Source organism: Rhincodon typus, chromosome 7 (genome assembly GCF_021869965.1).
Source record: "Rhincodon typus isolate 14 chromosome 7, sRhiTyp1.1, whole genome shotgun sequence".
In the NCBI taxonomy this organism is placed as follows: domain Eukaryota; kingdom Metazoa; phylum Chordata; class Chondrichthyes; order Orectolobiformes; family Rhincodontidae; genus Rhincodon; species Rhincodon typus.
The window spans coordinates 31,824,324-31,844,420 of NC_063338.1; the positions used below are offsets into that span (position 1 = coordinate 31,824,324).

Consider the following 20,097-nt stretch of genomic DNA (forward strand, 5'->3'; position numbering starts at 1 on the left):
CACTTTATAAACTCCCTTTACACAGACAAACAGAGGAGTTAAAATAGGTTATGGATAGAGGAGAAAAATTGGAAAGACATTTCAATAGTCTGCTTCCACTGATTGGTAAGAGGTAAAAGTTGGCTGCTTCCCTTATAAAAGGTTTCTGACTTATCAGTTAAAAGTCACAGCATACAACAATGTTGCAGGAAATATAAATTGGTTTACTACAGATTATTGACTGCAGAGAACAATGAAACAGCTCCCAACTGGGAAGATCAGAACACTTCTCTATCTCTGTAACCTGTTCCAAGCTCCAAGCTGTTCACTTACATGGGAACCAATGACACAGTTGCTGGCAGACACACTGGGCCCTGTCATTGGTCTATAGAATTGTGACCAGTTATCAATCAACTGCTTGGTGCCAGCAAAGCTGCAAATGTCAACCTCCTCAGCTCCAAATTGTCTGCAATTCAATTACTGCCTGTTCAGACCGCTATTTATGATGCCTGCCATGAGCATTAGGTTATTTGCTTTCAAGACTGCAGCCATTCTTTCAAACACTGTCATTTAAAACCGTTCTTTCTCATTTCAGTCCACAATTTTTAAGAACACAAAAATATCTTGAGAAATGTATGCTAAAGTATTATGCTTATAATTGCATTTGAAGTATTGAACAGAAAAAAGATTAACAGACATGTTTAGTGATGTTGCCACTGACTAGAGAAATGTTTACCTACTGTTGTTCCATAGTTAGATATACCACAACAGTTTAATAGTTCACTGGTTTAAAAACCACATGACTGGCATAAGAGCTTTTCACTTTAAAACCATACTAGCTCTGGCGCAGTTCCAAAAGTAGCATTGCCTGTTTATAGATGTTTCAGCTGCATAAACATGCACTACAGATGGCCAGTAACTTCTCTGAACTAACTGAATTTGTCTTTGCAGAGTAATGTTTAATTTGTAGTATAATGTAACATTGTCAAATGAATGTTGGGCACGTACCTTGGTTATTCAGTACAGTATCTTCATGTATGAATGTTCTGCATCAGAGAGTTGCAGGATCTCAGTTCTTGTTCTGCAGACTCCTATAAGGTTCAGTTTTCCATCAAAGTCAAGTTATTGGAAGGTGCTGAGCTACTAGGAGGCACTTTGTTATGATAAAAGGAGAGAAATTAAGAGGCAGAGCAAACCACAACTGTCACATTCTTCTTCATGCCTTTATAGAATAGCTTTGATTAAAAGCTTGGAGACATATTATCTAACAGTTTCTAAAACTGCAGAGGAAAGGATTAAATAAATGAAAGAAGAGTTTTAAAAAGAATGATTGAGTGTTAGAATTTTCTCCAGACAGATTTCACCTTCAGATTAATCTGCATAGAATCACAGAATTTTCACAACTCGGAAGAAGGACCTTTGGCCCATCGACTCCGTGCCATTCTTCAAACAGCCATCTATTTGAATCCTATTTTCCAGCACTTGGCCCATAGCTTTGTATGCAGTGGCATTTCAAGTGTTCATCTAAATATTTCCATAGAATCCCTACAGTGTGGAAACAGGCCCTTCAGCCCAACAAGTCCACACAGATCCTCCGAGCATCCCCCTATAACCCACCTAAGCTACACATCCCTGAACACTATGGGGTAATTTAGCATGGCCAATCCGCCTAGCCTGCACATCTTTGGACTGTGGGAGGAAACCGGAGCACCTGGAGAAATCCCATGCAGACACGGGGAGAATGTGCAAACTCCACATAGACAGTCACCCGAGGGTGGAATTGAACCAGGGTCCCTGGTGCTGTGAGGCAGCAGTGCTAACCACTGAGCCACCATGCTGGCACTAATTGATTTCTTCAATGTCTTGGAGGATTTCCATCTCTACCACCCTTTTCAGCCAGTGAATTCCAGATACCTACAAGCATCTGGTTAAAAAGCTTTATTAAATCTGCTCTAAGCCTCCTCCTACCCTTAAAAAGAGTCCCCTGGTATTGACCCCTCTACCAAGGGGAATCATTCCTCCCTATCTACCCTGTCTATGCTGCTCAGGAAGTTCATACTCCTCTAATCAGATATCACATCCCCCAAAACCCCTAACCTTCTCTGCTCTATGGAAAACAGCCCCAGTGTATCGAGACCCCCTTCACAGCTGAATAGCTGCAGCCAAGGCACCATCCTGGGTAATCGTCTCAGCATCCTCTTGAGTGCAATCATATCCTTCCTCTAATGCAATGACCAGAATTGCACACAGCAGTCCATCTTTTAATTTACTTTGTGAAACATACGCTGTCCTAAGTGACCCTTGACCCCTGCAAACTCCTCCTCTCCCATTAACTTAGGAATGCACAACATTCATTTTTGTATGAATGAAAATTTTGCATTTATACTCATAGATTTATTTTATGAGCACAAGGGGGATATTATAATCCTGACTCTATGTTCTCATCATTCTACCCTTTCCATAGGATGTGTAATAGAAGAAATGCATAGTATAACAAAATATGATGCTATAGGATGTCCTCCCGCAGCAGTCATTGTGCTGATTTTAATGAGATCAGCTAACTGGACCTCATAGAAGATGAGCTTGCTGATTGGGACTGTTAATCTGGTCCAGTCAGGGAGCTCTAGCTAACACAAAAGGTTGCATGTCAGGGATATTGACTCTGCATGAGGCAGTACTATAGCCAAGGACTGTTCATGTGTAAATAAAGGGTGACTTGGTGATGGGATACTGCCCTCTGGTAGAGTTATTTCAGTGGTGGCAAGTGTAAAGCATGATCCTAAAGAAACTGACTGTCAGCAGTTGTCCTCGATTGGGCTAAGCATTTTCTTGCATTGTGCCTTTGTTTGGGAAGCTTGTCTAGTTCAACCCTGCTGTCACGTACTGAGCCCAGTATGTGGAAAGAATGGGTGATTTTTTTTTTTACAGGCAAACAATATTGTGGTAGACGAGAAATAATGAGTAATTCTCCTGACAGCCTGTGGAACTCAGCTTTTATTGTCATTAGGAGAAAAAGTTTTCCTGAGGCACCAGGTACTAAAGCCTTTCAAGAATTGACTAACATAGTTAAGGAAAATTGCAATCCCAAACCTCCTGTAATTCTGTGACAGTATTGCTTTTACTTGGCAATTCGAGAACAAGGAGAATCCGTATTGGGGTTTTTGACTAGGTGAAGACAACCAGCAGAAGCTTGTGAATTTGGTTTAACCCTTGATGAGATGCTTCGACACTGTCCGGAATATAGGATTAATGATGTAACTGTGCAAAAATGTCTGTGCAAAAGACTAGCTGAAGCTCAACTGGACTTCAAACAGACGCTATAACTGGCTTTATCATTGGAAATTGCAGCAAGAGGAGCGTACGAGTTGCAAGGTATTCTGACGAAAGCTGAGCTTGAAGAACACCACTTGAGTGAAAGCAATTGCACAGCTTTACTCAGGACATATCATGAACAGAAGGACTCTCGGTCAGCCCACAGCAAAAACCCAAAGCAAAGCCAAGTCTCAGCCAAACAGTTAAAATTTTCTTCAGGATCCGGGGCAGCAAGCCATTGTAGTTGCCAATTTGCAGACTTGACACTACAAAAGAGTCCTTCTAGGCTGATAACCAGAAGGGTATCCAGGAGAGGTCACACCCTGGGAGAATCTGCCTATACCTGATTTGGAACAGTTAAATTGCTTAGCAACATCCAAATCAGAACCAGTCAAGAAAAATGTATGGTTAAATGGTCATCCATTTGGAATGGAGGTTGACACTGGCACAGCCATATTAGTGATTGCAGAACTAGTTTGAAATAAAATTCACTCTGGACCCCAGCCCTTAAGTTTACACAAGCCCTCATCTAGGCTGAGAACCTTACCAGGGTACCTTTACAAATGAAGGCTACAACTTTGGTTCTGACCTTTTATGAGAAGCAGTTGGTTCAGTTACCACTGATTATAATAAAGAGGCTCAGACCTGAGATTAATGGGGTGAATTTAGTTGAGAAAGATTCACCTCGACTGGCTCAACATTTTTGAATTAGAAAATGGCTGCTTGAGTGAAGTCCTAACTAAATATCCAGACGTCTTCCAGGAAGATCTGAGGACCATCAGAGGAGCCAAGGCTGTCTTGCGTGTTGATCAGGAAGCAATTCCACAATTCTGCAAGGCCTGTCCAAGTGCCATTTGGTTTATGACAAAAGTAGAGGCAGAAATCAGAAGGCTTGAACGTGAAGGAATAGTCAAACCAGTCCAATTTGTGCAATGGGCAGCAGCAGTTGTACCGATTTTGAAGCCCCTTGGGTCAGTTTGCCTTTGTGGGGATTTTAAACAAATGGTAATCTGATTCTACAGCTGTATAAATACCCAATTCCTCAGTTGGAGGATTTATGTGCAAAGCTGGCAGGGGTGATGTTCTTCACAAAGCTGGACATGAGCCACATTTGCTTGCAATTGCATTTACTTGAGGACTCCCAGAAGTATGTTACAATTAACACCCATAAGGGTTCGTAACAATATACGAGACTGCCATTTGGGGTGTCATCAGGCTGTGTAATTTTTAAGCATACAATGGAGAACATTTTGCAAGGTCTACCTCAGGTTACCACTTATAGGGAACACAGTCTTGGGTATAGTCTTAGAAGTGTTTTTCTAAGGCAGGCATATGACTAGGGGAAAACTGTGTGTTTCAGGCACCCCAAGTGATCTACTTGGGCTACAGCGTCAACATGTTTGGGTTACACCCATTGGAAGGTAAAGTGAGGGCAATCAAAGGTGCCCCAGCTCCCATGTCTGTTTAGGAGCTTAGGCCATTTCTTAAATTACGGAAAGTTCATACATAACCTGGCATCCATCCTGGCAACTTTGCACCAACTCCTTTTTAAAAAAAAAGTTCAACCTTGGAAATGGTCTCAGACAAACCCTAGCTTTCAATGAAGTAAAGAAACAGCTATCGTCCTCTAAAGGTGTTGGCACACTGTGATCCCAAGTGAGATTTGGTATTGACATGCAGTGCCTCCCATATAGCATGGGGTGGCATTAGTTCATAGGTAGCCCAATGGCTTATGCATCCAGGACTTTGGCTAACGCAGAACATAAATATGCCCAGAGAGAAAAAGAATTGGCAGTCATATTTGGAGTCAGGAAAATGGCGGCAGGGTAAGATGCTCCAGCTGGAGCTCCTCTGTTCTGCCAGTTCTTTTTTGCTATTTCTCTCCCCCTCTCCTCCTTTTTCTTGGCCTTGGACACCCAGGCCAGCCTGTGAAGTGGGGTTGGCAGTCAGTGGAGACGCCAGCGGCCGGAGTGGGAATGCCGGTGGCCGGAGTGGGAATGCCGGTGACCGGTGGCTAGACCAGGAACACTGGCAGGCAGCAACCTAGTGCAGAGCAGGAGTAGTGGCCTGGTGTGGGAGTGTAGATAGTGCAGAGCATGGTGGCAGCTCCAATCAGCCCCCCCTGTTGGTCTGCTGCAGAGAGCCTTTGGGAGAGACTGTGATGTTTGTTTTTTTTCTGATCTATGGTCATACTGTGTATACTGTAAACTTTATTTCTTAATTTCTCTTCTGTAGAGAAGAATTGTGCCTAGGTATATTTGTACGTAAGATGGTGCAGTGGGTGGCAATTTAAACTTTTCACTCTGATCATTTGAATACGTGACAATAAAGCCAATTCAATTCAAATGAAGCAAACAAAGTGTTTCCTTGAAAAATTATGTTTTCTATGTAGTTTTCTTTGCTGATATGCATATTTCAGGATTAAATGTCATTAGAATTGTTTGAGATCAAAAATGATACCCTCTTGGGCTTGGAAAATATTTGCATTCTGAATGGTTAACAACATCCTGTTCAATTATGTTAAGTAAAAATTTGGGGGGTAGTGGCAGAGGAAAATGTATTGCTCAACATTTGACATTTATCGCTCATTATTACAGCCTTGAAGGCTTCAATTATTCTTGTTGACTGCTGTTTTCTCAGGCAAGGTACAGGAAATGATGGTTAGCATTGAAGGTGCTGTTATTTTTCAGTGCTGTAAATTAGATAAAGCCATGTTAAAAGATACAAAGCCTCTTTTATGTTGTCACAATTTTGTGTAAATGCAATCGGGGTCAAAATACATTTTTTGAATATGTTCTTCTTGAAAGATTTAATAAGCCTTCTAATATCTGGTGAATTTCATTTTCCAGATCTGCAATTATTAACTTTAGGATCTTGTTTTGAACAATTTGACTTGCCTTTCAGATGCAAAGCCAATGTTTAAACATCCAGGATGTCAGGGATGCAGTGCATTTGTGCCAGTTTTGTCCTTTAATGAGGTTGAACATTGCCCACAGGCTGCTGAGTGTTCATAACACGAAACCTGTCAAAAAGATCACTGTCATGTGGAGAGAGGTGGGACTGTATCCACCTCTAAGATTGCATAAGGGATCTGCAAGAAGTTCAGTGAAATGATTTGAGTGGGCAGGTAACACATCAGCCACTTTTCCCTTGAATTCTAGCAGTCTTCACTTCCTAAAAGTGAAAGGGCATGATTTCAGGATCTTGTTTTATCTGACTACCTATCCACTCTAACTCATACTAATAGCAATTATTTGACAAGCAACTTAATCCCCCTTTCCTCCACAGCAAATGGATGTTAAGAAATCTCTTCTTTCAGCTGTTCTGTGACACTTGGCACATGTTTTTACAGATTGCCTTTAATTAATTTATTCAATATTGCATAAAGAACTGATCCCTCATGGTAGGCTAGTACAGAAGATTAATTCACAAATCGATCCATGATAAGTTCACAAGTTGGATACAAAATTGGCTTGGGCAAAGAAAATAGGTGGTCAGTTGTGGAGTGGTGTTTGTCGACTGTGACTAGTGGTGCTCTGCAAGGATCAGTGCTGATATCTCTTATGGTATATATAAATGACTTGAATAAAAATGTAGGTGGTCTGCTAATATGTTTACAAACAACACAAAAATTGGTGGCGTTGTGAATAGTGAGGAAGGTTTCAAATGATACAGCAGGATATAGATCTGAGAAAGGTGGGCAAAGAAATGGCAGATAAAGTTTAATCTGGACAACTTGAGGTATGCATTTTGGGAGGTCAAATGCAAGAGGAAAGTATACAGTAAATGGCAGAACACTTAGGAGCATTGATATGCAGGGGGATCTTGGGGTTCAAAGCTCCCTGAAAGTGGCAACACAAATGGATAAGGTGGTAAAGATGGCAGATGGCATGCTTGCCTTCATTGGTTGGGGCATTGAGTATAGAGTCAGAGTCACATAGCATGGAAACAGACCCTTCAGCCCAACTAGTCCGTGCTGACCATGTTCCCAAACTAAACTAGTCCCAACTACCTGCATTTGGCCCATATCCTTCCAAACCTTTCTTATTCTGTACATATTCAAAAGTCTTTTAAACATTGTAACTGTACCTGCATGCACCACTTCCTCTGGTAGTTCATTCCATACATTAACGACTCTGTAAATAAGTTGCCCCTCATGTCTTCTTTAAACCTTTCTCCCCACACCCTAAAAATATGCTGCCTAGTTTTGAACTCCCCCACTTTAGGGAAGAGACCTTTGCTATTCACCTTATCTATGCTCTTCGTGATTTTGTAAGCTTTTAAAAGGTCATCCCTCAACCTCCTACACTCCAGTGGAGAAAGGTCCCAGTCTTTCCAGCCTATTCTTATAACTCAAACTCTATTTGCAGCCGCATCCTGGTAAATCTTTCCTGAACCATCTCCAGTTTAATAATATCCTTAGTATAACAGGGTGACCAGAACTGCACACACTACTGCAGAAGAGATCCCATCAATGTCCTGTACAACATCAGCATAATGCCCCAACTCCTATCCTCAAAGGACTAAGCAATGAAGGCAAGAGATAACAAGGTGTAGAGCTGGATGAACACAGCAGGCTAAGCAGCATCAGAGGAGCAGGAAGGCTGACGTTTTGGGCCTAGACCCTTCTTCAGAAATGAAGCAATGAAGGCAAGTGTGCTAAACACTTTCTTAACCACCATGTGTACATGTAATGCAAACACATGTTCTCTGTTCTACAGAATTACCCAGGGACCTACAATTAATTGTATACATCCTGCTGAAATAACTGCACAGAGGCCAGTCACCCTGTCACCCTTTATTTACTTGTGCATAGTACACTTGCTGTGGCCAGCCAGCTCAGAGTCAATCCCCTGAATTGAGGAGATTCTAATCTCCTGTTTAGATTGATCAGCCAGGGCTTTCCGGATTGGCCCAGGTTAACAAACCCAATCAATAACCTCATAGTCAACAAGGTCAACCTGGTTCCAATCACTACACCTGCCCTTGTTTGTTTTACCAAAATGCAATACATTACATTTATCCAAATTAAACTCCATCTGCCGCTCGCCAGCCCATTGACCCAATTGATCAAGATCTCTTTGTCATCCTAAATAACCTTCATTGTATTTTGCATTTACAATTATTCAGGAATTTTTAATCCTGCAATGTAGCGACAGTAGAATCTCTACAGCGTGGAAGCAGGCCATTTAGCCCATCAAGTCCACACCAACCCACCAAAGAGCATCCCACCCAGACCCAGCCCCATACCCTATCCCTGTAAACCTGCATTTCCCATGGCTAATCCACCTAGCCTGCACACCATTGACAACTTAGCATGGCCAATCCACCTAACCTGCACTGGACTGTGGGAGGAAACCGGAGCACCTGAAGAAAACGCAGACATGGGGAGAATGTGCAAACTCCACACAGACAGGTGCCCGAGGGTGGAATTGAACTCGGGTTCCTGGCACTGTGAGGCAGCTGGGCTAATCACTGACCCACTGCGTCACTCTAAACTTCCTTCCCATAAAGGTTTAATAATTCTTTTAAAATTCATTTCAAACTAATTCCAAACTTCTATAAAATACTTCTTTTAAAGACGTATTGGTATAACCTTCCCAATTTTAGACAATGAAGGCCTAGCATACTTTCCCTCTCTGCTTGTGATGATTCTTGCCTTTTTATTCTGATGAAATGGCATATTCACACTCTTACTACATTAAGAAATTTTTGATATTTTTAATGAAATTTTCCCTACCTCTGAAATCCTTTACTAGACTTAATCTTCTTCAACAGTTTTTGTAAACTTGTATCCAATACTCAGAGCCTTAGATCCAAATCAGTTATGCTTATTTTAGAACTGAAGGTCAAATTTCTATAAGACTTCTAAGATCCAGAGGTTGGAAAAGTCATGTTGCAACTGTATAAAACTTTAGCTAGGTCATATTTAGAGTATTGTGTGCAGCTCTGTTCACCACACGAGAGGAAGGATGTGGAAAAGTGGAGAGAGCGCAAAAGAGGTTTAACAAGATGTTGCCTGAATTGAAGTGTATTAGCCATGAGAAGAGCTTGGACAAGCTTGGATTGTTTCCACTACAGTGTCGGGAGCGAAGGGTGACCTGATAGAAGTATATAAAATTAGGAAAAGCATAGGTAGAGTGAATAGTCAGAGTCTTTTCCCCAGGGTAGAAAGATTATATACCAGGAGGAAAGTTTGAAGGAGATGTGTGAGGCAAGCCTTTTACACAAAGGGTGTTAGGTGCCTCGAATGAGCTGGCAGGGCAGGCAGTAGAAGCAGATACAATAGCAATTTTTGTGAGGCATTTAGACAGAAACGTGAACAGTCAATAGAGGGTAAGAACCATGTGCAGGCAGATGGAATTTGTTTAGAATGACATAATGGATAGTGCAGACATAGTGGGTTGAAAGGGGCCTGCTCTTGTGCTGTACTTCTCTATGTTCTATGTCCAATATATGATACACAATGCCATGAGATGTATATTTTTAGAAGGGGCATATCCAACCTGAAGCAACTCACACCTTCTGTTGTGAGGGTGATGGAGCTCCTGAGTCTCCATGCTCTTAATGTGAATTGGGATCATTTTTTGGTTACTTACCTGACTTTGGTATCATTATCATTAAGGTAATGTGTCAGTGTTATTGGAATTTACATGGGATATCCACCTGAGAAGTTATCAGGACAAAGTAAGTGCTTCTATTGCCATGAAAAATGATGCAATTCTAGTAATTTGGGAGACAATAAACAATAGCTTCCATATCAGCTTCCTGACCATGGTAGCTGTAATACATGCTGTTATTTTTCAGGATCTGATCTAACTCTATTAGATCACCTTTTAAATCAGTCAAACAGAGATCCAGGACACAGTGGAATGGCAATAACTGGAATTAACTTCCTGATACTGTTATTTCTCAATCGCAACAGCATCATACCAGTAGGATGGAGAAAGTTGGACAAAGCTACCTAGAAGGAAGCTGCAGAGATGCAGCCAGTTGTATATTCCTCCCAGGAGTGAACTGTTATGACAGGGAACAGTCCTATGAATCTTTACTAGAACATGAGTAGTCAGCCATCTCTGATTTTATTTTTGATTTGATTTATGATTGTCATGTGTACCGAGAGAAAGTAAAAAGTACTGTTTTGTGTTCTATCCAGGGAAATCATCCCTTATTTGAACAGAATGCAGAGTATAGTGTTACAGCTACAGAGAAGGTGCAGAGAAAGGTCAAATCAAATAAGTGAGCGGTCCATTCATAAGTCTGATAACAGCAGTTCTTAACGTATTTTCAAACTTTTGTATCTTCTGCCCGAAAGAAAATGGTGATCGAGAGTATAACAGGAGTGGGAGGGGTCTTTAATTATGTTGGCTGCTTTCCCAAGGCAGCGAGAAGTATAGACAGAGTCAATGAAAGGAAGGCTGGTTTTCATGATGGACTGGGCTGTATTCACAACTGTCTATAATTTCTTGTGGTCATAGGCAGAGCAGTTGCCAATACTAGCTGTGATGCATCCAGAAAGGATGCTTTCTATGTTGCATCTACAAAAATTGGTAAGAGTCATTCTGGATATGCCGAATTTCATGAGAATTCTGAGAAAGTAGAGGTTTTAGCGTGCTTTCCTGACTGTAGCATTGACATGAATGGACCACGATAGATTATTGGTGGTATTTATTCCTAAGAACTTGAAGCTCTTGACCACCTTCGTCTCTGCACCATTGGTACAGACAGGGGTGTGTCCTCCATACCACTTAGAGTCATAGAGCACAGAAAGAGACCCTTCGGTCATCTATGCCAACTACACATCCTATATTAATCTAATCCCATTTGCCACCATTTGGTCCGTATCCCTCTAAACCTTTGTATTCATGTACCCATACAGATGCCTTTTAAATATTGTAATTGTACCAGCCTCCACCACTTCCTCTGGCAGCTCATTCTATACATGCACCACCATCTGTATGAAAAAGTTGATGCTTAGGTGCCTTTCCCTTCTCACCTTGAACCTATGCTGTCTACTTTTGGACTCGCTACCTTGGGAAAAAGACCTTGGCTACTTACCCTATCGATGCCGTTTATGATTTTATAAACCTGTATAAAATCACCATTCAGCCTCCAATGCTCCAGGGAAAATTCAGCATCTTCCTTTAGCTCAGACCTTCCAACCCCAGCAACATCCTTGTAAATCTTATCTGCACCCTTTCAAGTTTAACAACATCTTCCCTATAGCAGGGAGACCAGAATTGAATGCATTATTCTAAAAGTGGCCGAATCGATGTCCTGAAATTTATTATCAGCTCCTTCATTTTGCTGACATTTGAAGAGAGTTAGTCGACTTTACACCATGCCACTAAGCTGTCTATCTCCTTACTGTACTCTGTGTCATCATTGTTTGAGATCTGACCCACTACAGTCGTGTCATCAGCAAATCTGTAAATTAAGTTAGAGCTGAATTTGGTGACATTGTCTTGAGTGTATAAGGAGAAGAGTAAGGGGGTGGCCTCAGGTTTACTGACTCTCGGGTTAACTCTGGGAAGAAGTAGCTAAAAAGACAGCACCTTCAGCCATATGAGAGAGGCATGATGATAGAAAAGACGTGGTTTGGCTTGTTTCACTTTGGCCTTTGTTTTGAAGTAGAATGGTTATGTATGTTTTTGGAGGCTAAAGCTATACAGGAACACATACACTTGTTTGGAGTTGAATCCTTCAATCAGGTGATGGTATTTGTAGTGGCAAAGACGACTAATATGTCAACATGTGCTTTCTTGGGTACTGGATGGAAAGGTTAGCCCCCCATTTGAAGGAGAATGTAAAAGATGCAAAACATTGGTGTCAAAGCTAGCCTGGATTAACCAAAAGAGAAAATAGCAGTGCTTAGCTGTCTCCTGATGTCTTCTCTCATAGTCCTTGAAGAGTCCTCTGAGTGGAGGTAAAGTTCATGCTCTCTTTCATGTACTTCTGCCTTCAAAGCAGCAATGCCACCAGAAAATCCAAGCCCAAATCTTTTTATACTGGCAAAGTAGAACAGAGCAGATTTTAATAGATCAAAATTGCTCTAGTGATCACAATCTCTCACAACAAATTAGAGCTTGGCACTCTGCCTACACAGGCATAAGCTTAAAAGACTGCTACACATTTGAATGTCTGAAGCAGAGGGCTACACTTCCACAGACTCCATTATCTGTGATTGAACTAACCCTGGTTCTGGAAGGTGGATTATGGGAAGGACCAGAGAGCATAGTAGAATTTGGTTTCTTGATTTAGGGGCTAAAACCCAGTGGTAAAGACTCCAGTTTTCTGACAAAAAAAAGTTGGATCAAAACGCTGGAGAAATTTGGAATTTGTTTTGCACATTATTGACAAAATATTTAAAGCCATTCTTCTTGTAGTCCTCTTATTGCCTTTGTGACCATTATTGTAGTTGGATGGTACACAGTGGATGATGGTGCATAAAAAGTCAATTCTAATTGATAATGATTTTGCAAAACAGAAGTCAGGCTTTTTTTAAAATTGTTGCTGGTGCAGTTCCAGTAACCTTTATATATTGAGCAAAACTGGTAACTCAAAAGCCAATGTGGCATTCTGCCAATCAGAACAAGTGTATACTTGTTTTTAGTGTTAACTATGCACAACATCATCATCATCTCTGAAAGTTAAACCACCTCCTTTGTGTGCTACAATATATCTGAACGTAATATTAGCAATTTGGGAGAACTCTGTTTTGTGACAGGCCAGCAGCAAAGAAGTCCGATAATAGAACAGAAGGTTTTAATCTAGATAGAACGATAGTAAAGGATAAAAGTGGTGCCTTGCCTTTACAGACCAACAAACCTTTATATACATATATAAAAATAAAAGACATACAACACAAAAATGCACATTTGAATGCAATGGCCATAATTTCACGCTGCTCCCTGTTAATGCACAACCCCACATGCGTAAAATTAATACTCAGGTGTACATACATAGCATACATCTTGTAGTGCAGTGGAAGTATCCCTACCTCTGAATCAGGAAGCCTTAGTTCAAGTCCCACCTGCTCCACATGTGTGTTGTAACAACTCCAAATGGGTTCATAAAAAATAGAAAACAAAACAGAAAAAAATTAGTGATTTGGTGATGGGAAAAAACAAAAAAAAAAGCGCATTGATAACACAGAATAGGTGCCCATTGTGTTTCTCTGAATCTTATTTCAGACTATTCCACAGATAGTAATATAAAGGGCTCTTGTGACACAGTGGCAGTGTCCCTATCTCTGAGCCAGGAGGCACAGGTTCAAGGCCCATCTTTTCCAGAAGTGTTTAACAACATCTCTGAACAGGCTGATTCAGGAAAATATCTAGAAAGTGAATTAGGTGGCACAGGAGTAATGAGGTCAGCGGGATTAATGAAATGCAGTAATCACTAGTGTGAAAAGTATAAGAAATGTAACAAGTTATCCTTATTTAGTCTTTCCACGTACCTTGTAATTTTGAATATCTCTATTAAATCTCCATTTAACATACCCTGTTCAAAGAATAATGACCACTCTTGCTTAAATCTCTACTGTAATCAAAGTCTTCATCTTACTTCTGGCTGAGTGGAAACTATCCTAGCCCCAGTGGTCAACTACATTAGTTTTCAAAGAAGGAAGATAGTTCAGTTGATCACTAAGCAGCAGTGCTGTGGTGGCTAGTCAGCATCAGAGAGGTCAACTTTCATTATGTGGCGAAAGTGTCAACCTCTAAAAATGTTAAACCCACTGAGAAGGTTAAATTCAAAAATCTTCCATCACGTTTTACTTGCCTGTCATTCTTTTTTTTGTTAAAATTCGTGAAGATGGGAATTTCACCTCGTTGGTCTGTAAATTTTGTATGAAAGTTGGGGAAATTTTTGCCTCCTCCTTATCTCCACCTACTCGTCCAGTTATCTGTTTTAAAAAAAATTTACTTTTAACTTGAGTTTTGGATTTCTGCAATGGCTATAGACTTAAATTTTAAAAAAATTAAACTAATGAAGAATAAATTGCTGTAAGTGACATAGTAATTAGTTTAGTGGTGTTTTTTTTTACCAAGTTTGGTGTATCAGAGCAAGACGAATTGTGTGGGAGACTGTTCTGCTTGAAAGTGCTTGCCAATTCAACTCCTCCCACTCATTTGCAATATGGAAGCCTGATTTAGAAGTTTCCAGTAAAGGCAGGAAATTTTGGCGTGAAATTCCATGACTTCATCTCCAGAACTCAATATGTTGCTTACTACTCACTTAACTGTGGAGATCTGGAGGGACAGAATTTGAAAAGACAATGTTGTCAATGATGATGATATTAACGTTACTGATAGTATTGTTATGATGGATGTGATGCAACAATTTGCTGCACTACTTAGCATATGGTAAAACTGACTTTACAATGTGAGCTAGGAGCACAATCAGTAAAGAAAGTTGAGTAATCCACCATTTTGTTGGAATGGAGTCAAAAGAGGAAAACGTGAATCTCTTGGACAAGATGAACATGAAGTGGACCAGAGTGCACATAGAGGAGAAATCAAAAAAGTTGTGCATTTGGGGGAGCTAGGCAGGGGCAGGGAGGTGGCCAGCAGAGCCAGTTGAATGGATGATCTCAATCTTCACCACAAATCCTATGAGCTCCTCGCATTTATTGAAAATGAGGGTGGGAAACAGAGGGGTGAGGAAGATTTGATAAAGGAGAAAATATACTGTGAGTTTATTAATGTTTTCCAGGATAATCCTGGAGTAGTGAGTTGAATTAGCACAGGCCATGAAACCTGGTCCATTCAGATCAGTTGTGGGCCAGACATTGAGATCTGAGTCCCATGTAACTCAATGATGTAAAGGTGAGAACCATGCCTGGAGAATCAACCAGATTAGGAGAGTGTAAAGATTGTGGTAGTACATGGAAATCAAATCTGGGTCAAAGGAATGCTTGAGCAGATTGACCATTACTGAGGTATCATGGCAAGTGGAGGTGAAGAGCTTGGCAGCTGGGAGTTTAAAAGTTCAATTTATTAAGCATTTTGAAGCAGAATATTCTCCAGGTGTGAATTCTCAAGAAGTAGGCTCGAAAGAGGTTTGGGAGACTCAGTGATGAGGATACAAGGAAGTGTTTGGAGATAATCCAGTCAGTCAGTGATTAGGACAGTGGAGGTGGAGAAACCTCAGGTGATAGTAGGGTAGAAGTGGGTAGTCATGCATATGGGTAAGAGACGTTACATGGAAGCAGGAGTTGAGGAAGTCCGTGAACTCAGAAGAAATGGAAAGAGAAAAGAAAGTCTACATTTACTCCTTCAGCCATTTTACTGAAGGAGTACGTGTAAATGCAGAAATTTAAGGCTCATGCTGCCACTTCAGGTTCAGGAGAAGGAAGAATCATCCAGTAGCCCAATTTCAAAGTATGAACAAACAATTTAGGTTATTTGTTGGTTGTTTTCCATTGGCTCTTGCTTTGATTGTAGAAGTATTCAAAGTTGTTTAAAGTTGCTTAAGTATACAGCGTGCTTGTATGGCATGTGCTGAAGGACTTTGTCCTGATTTCAAGGATTCTGCACAAACTGCTTGCTCCCAGACATGAAATTGTATACATCCCCTCTGGATTACTGCAGGCAAAGGGAACAGCAGATACTTCCCAGAGCATGGTACGTTGTTGGAAGAAGGTGGAGAGAGAGAAGGGAGGAGGCTATATCCTCGAAGCATGTTCAGGGATCAATTCTCTAAGGTGAATCCTTGAGAAAAATTGCCAGATGCCTCTGCATTGCTAAGGGGGTTACTGAAATTTGCCACCTGCTAAACCAGTAGCTGAAATGCCAGAGAAGAGCAAAGAAAATAATCTCAGTGTCGGTGAAGGTGACTTTGCTCATGAATTTGAATGTTTCTGGTGCCTTCCAGGTTGGAACAGGCGATAGTTGCAACACCTCTCCGTTTGCTGTCCATTGATGCATTAAGGAGGTCACTGAGTCTGTGTTTCAAGCTGCTGAACATATTTAGTTCTTTCTTTCTAGAGACAACTGATGGAATATACACGTGAATTTGTAAGGATTGCAGGCCTTCTCAAGATGCAAGGGACCATTAATAGAACACATCTCAGTTTACAGGCATTGCATGTCAATTCTGTGATGTACGATAACCAAAAAAAAATTTCCACTACCTTAACATCAGTTTATCATGCAATTCAATACACAGTATCTCAGCAGAAATCGTTCTAAGCAGTGCTCTGTGCCATCTGCATTTGCAGCACCATGGCAAGTGAAGGGTAGCTCCTGGATGAGGGGAGCTACCTGAAGATGTTTGGTGACCTACTAAGGCACAGAGACCATACACATGTGATCAGCTTGCTCATAACAAAAGGCACATTTTTGATGGAGCAAACTGTTGCATTGCTTAAACAATGTTTCTTCTGGCTGACTGCTTTAGTGGAGATATGTACGACTTGATAGTGAGGTTTGAAACACTTAGAGGGCAAGGTGAAGCTCTGAATGTTTGCTGTGTATTATAATTGATAAGGATTGTTTGTAGGTGTGTTTTGTGGGGATGGCGTATTGAGCAGTCATTACACTAGTAATGAAGTTGGTAGGAAACGGCATTAATGATGTATTCATTGATCTGATTCCACTGGTTTTGCAAAGTTTGTTTGCAGGACTTCCTGGCTCTCTGTTGATTAATGACATTTTCCCACTCTTCAGCTTCTACTCCAAGGTCTGTCAGTGCAGTGTTGGGAAAATCTTGAGGCCTGCACAGTGATGTGCCATTCTAATGTCTTTCTCAAGTCAAACTAATTTTACAAAGATTTCCAGTACCTTCTCCAGTCAAAATACAACTTCCCTTTAAGAATAGGGAGGGGAATCCATTCTGGATAGTCTAAAATTTGGATCCCTTACTGAGGTAACAGCCACTTAACAGCCTATGCTGTTTACCTGCTACCATCAATTAGTTGCACTGGCAAACTAAGTTTGCATTGCGTCTGTATCTAAAACAAGTGGCAAAAGTTGATTGCTAATTGTGATCCCTCTAGATATTCTTGGGGACTACGTAATGAACAGTCAATAAGCTGTTGGACACTTTTGTGACTTAATATGGATAGTATTTAATTTCATAATGTTTACGTTTAGTATAGAACTGAATGTTGATGGCTGCCTTGATTTTCCTTTGAGCACAATGACAGTTAATTAAGGGTACATTATGAACGTTAATAATAATCAAGTTCTTTGATGTGTCAGTGAAGTGGAAAAACCTTGCCATTTGACATTTAAGTAGCAACTTTCTCCAACCATTTTTCATAGACTTCATTTATCAGATTGGAAAGATCTAGTGTTATTGACCACATCACCCAGTCATGAGCTGAAAGCCAAAAATAACCCTGTTGGTCAGTAAACAAGATTTCAGTGCCCTTCCATTATGTTCTTTTGAAATATTTAAAAACCATTTCTCAAATCATGAGTCCAGATCATTTAAATATATACAGAAAATGTGAACATTCCAACTGAAATCCCTGTAACACTCCACAACATTGTAGTCTGAGAATCTTCTCTGCCTTTTACTTTCTAACCCCTAACATCCCTCAGTTCAAGGTGTTACATTCCACTTAATCCTTTCTATAAATCTTTTCTATGGTATCTGTGAAGCAGTTTTTAACAAGCTTAATGAAATACCTGATAAACCTGAATGACAACTAGTTTAAGCCAAAATATATTCCTTTTAAACAGCCAGAAGAAATTGCTCTGAAGGGCTGCTTTTAGGGTTCATTCTTGAATGCATGCTCCTGGCAAAAGTTTGAGAAATCATCTAATTTACTCACTATATAGTGTGTTTTACCCAATTTATTTCAAAACTAGTTGGTTTAACTGCATCACAACATTAAAGAATGTTATAGAATTTACAGAACAGAAACAAGGCATTCAACCTGTAGTGAGTAACAAGGTCAGCCAGCTGGACCTCATAGAATATGAGTTCCCTGATTAAGGCTGTTAATCTGATCGAATCAGGGAGCCCTGGCTGACAGATAAAGAGGGGAATGACAGAGATCCTGGCACTCTGAGAGCTGACTCTGAAGAGGCGTTACTAGGGTCAAGGACTCTTCATGTGTAAATAAAGGGTGACTTGACGGGGTGCCATCCTTTGTGGAGTTATTTCACAACCCACTCCATTGCAACTAATTTTATCAGCATACTGTTCTACTCTTGTTTCCCTCACGAAAACTTAGCCATCCTTCCCTTAAATATGTCCTTGCTATCCGCCTCAACTACTCACTGTAGTAGCAAGCTGTGCGTTTTAACTATTCCCTTTGCACCAACATTACAGTAAATGTCAATGGATGGCAATTGAGGACAGCAAACAAGATTGGGTTGCTTTTACCCCAAACCATGGCCATTGAAGTCTGCTGTTCCTCAACTATCAGCACTTCATGACTGAAATGAACTCTGTCACTTTTGCTGTACTTGAGTCGTTTGGCCATGTATTGTACTTGTGTGTTTTTATGTGAATTATTTGATTATGACATCGTGAATTTAATGAAACTGTGGCTTGCTTTAAAACAAAACCTCTGTCAATCATTTCACTGTAGATATGTTGCTTGCCTCCAGAAGTGTATGAAATAGAGGGGCCAATTCTCTGATTTGCTTATTTCCAGGATTCATTTTTCACGTCATTTGAGAAAGCAGAATATATGTGATCCATCCCTAAAATGTGTTTTGATGAAGATTATGGGCAGCTTTCTGCAAATGAAAATTGTAAGATTTTTAAACAAAATATTAAACCGAGGCATTACCTGCCCATTCTGGTACTTGTGAAAGCTCCCACAATATTGTTTTGAAGAAGAGCAGGGGAGTCCTCCCTCATGTACTAGCCAAGATTTATCTCTCAATCAATGTCACAAAAACAGATTATATGGTCCTTTGTCTTTCCATAGAATCATGGAATGGCTACAGCACTGAAGAAGCTTAAGGCCCATACTGCCTGTGCCAGCTCTTTGCAAGAACAACTCCAATATTTCCTATTCCCCGTAGCCCCTGCATTTTTTTCTCTTCAGATAATTATCCAAAATCTCTTTTTAAAGCCAGACTTGAGTCTACCTTTACCACACCATCATGTATTGCATTCCAGTTCCTAACCATTGGCTGCATTTAAAAGAAAACTTTTCTTCCTGTCACCACTGCTTCTTTCCAAATTGTCTTAAATCAGTGTCTTCTGGTAATCAATCTATTCACTAATGGCAACAGTTTCTTCTCATCTATTCTGTCCAGACTCCTCTTGATCTTGAAAAACTCTATCATATCTCATCTTCTCCAACCTTCACCCTAACCCCAACTCAACTTATCCAAACTATGCATGCAACTGATGCTCCACATCCCTGTAACCATATATTTATGGATTTTTTTTTTTGCGCATCCTCTCCAGTGTCTTAACATCCTTCCTAAAGCCTAGAAATGGACACAATACTCTCGTGAAGTTGAATCTGTGTTACATACAAGTTTATCATGGCTTCCTTGCATTTGTACTCTATGCCCCTATCTATAAAGCCCAAGATACTAAGTGCTTTATTAACTGCTCCCTCAATAGATCCTGGAACCTTGAATAATTTGTGAACTTGTACCCACCCAGTCTGTCCGCTCCTGCATCCTCCTTAGAATTGTACCCTTTAAGTTATGTTGCTTCTCTGTGTTCCTATTAAAGTTGGTTACTTCACACTTCTTTGCATGAAATTTCATCTGCCAATTATCCCCCTGTGCCACAAGCAGGTCCATGTTCTCTTGACCTTCTGTATTATTCTCTTCTTAGTTCCACAATGGTTCCAAGTTTTGTATGGTTCCACAAATTGTATAC

General features: G+C 40.5%; 1 protein-coding gene across 6 annotated transcripts in view; it reads left to right on the forward strand.

The window, feature by feature from the left end:
* LOC109920378 (signal transducer and activator of transcription 4) overlaps window positions 1–20,097 on the forward strand; it is a 95,442-nt gene that overhangs the window by 31,141 nt on the left and 44,204 nt on the right. The window contains exon 1 of one of the 6 annotated variants that reach the window (XM_048599195.1): window positions 18,922–19,004. The exons of the other annotated variants lie outside the window; for them this stretch is intronic. Within the exon in view, the coding sequence (XP_048455152.1) occupies window positions 18,969–19,004 (36 nt within the window). The 5' untranslated portion in view covers window positions 18,922–18,968. Of the gene's footprint in view, window positions 1–18,921; window positions 19,005–20,097 lie in introns of those variants that run through there. 6 annotated transcript variants of the gene reach the window in all.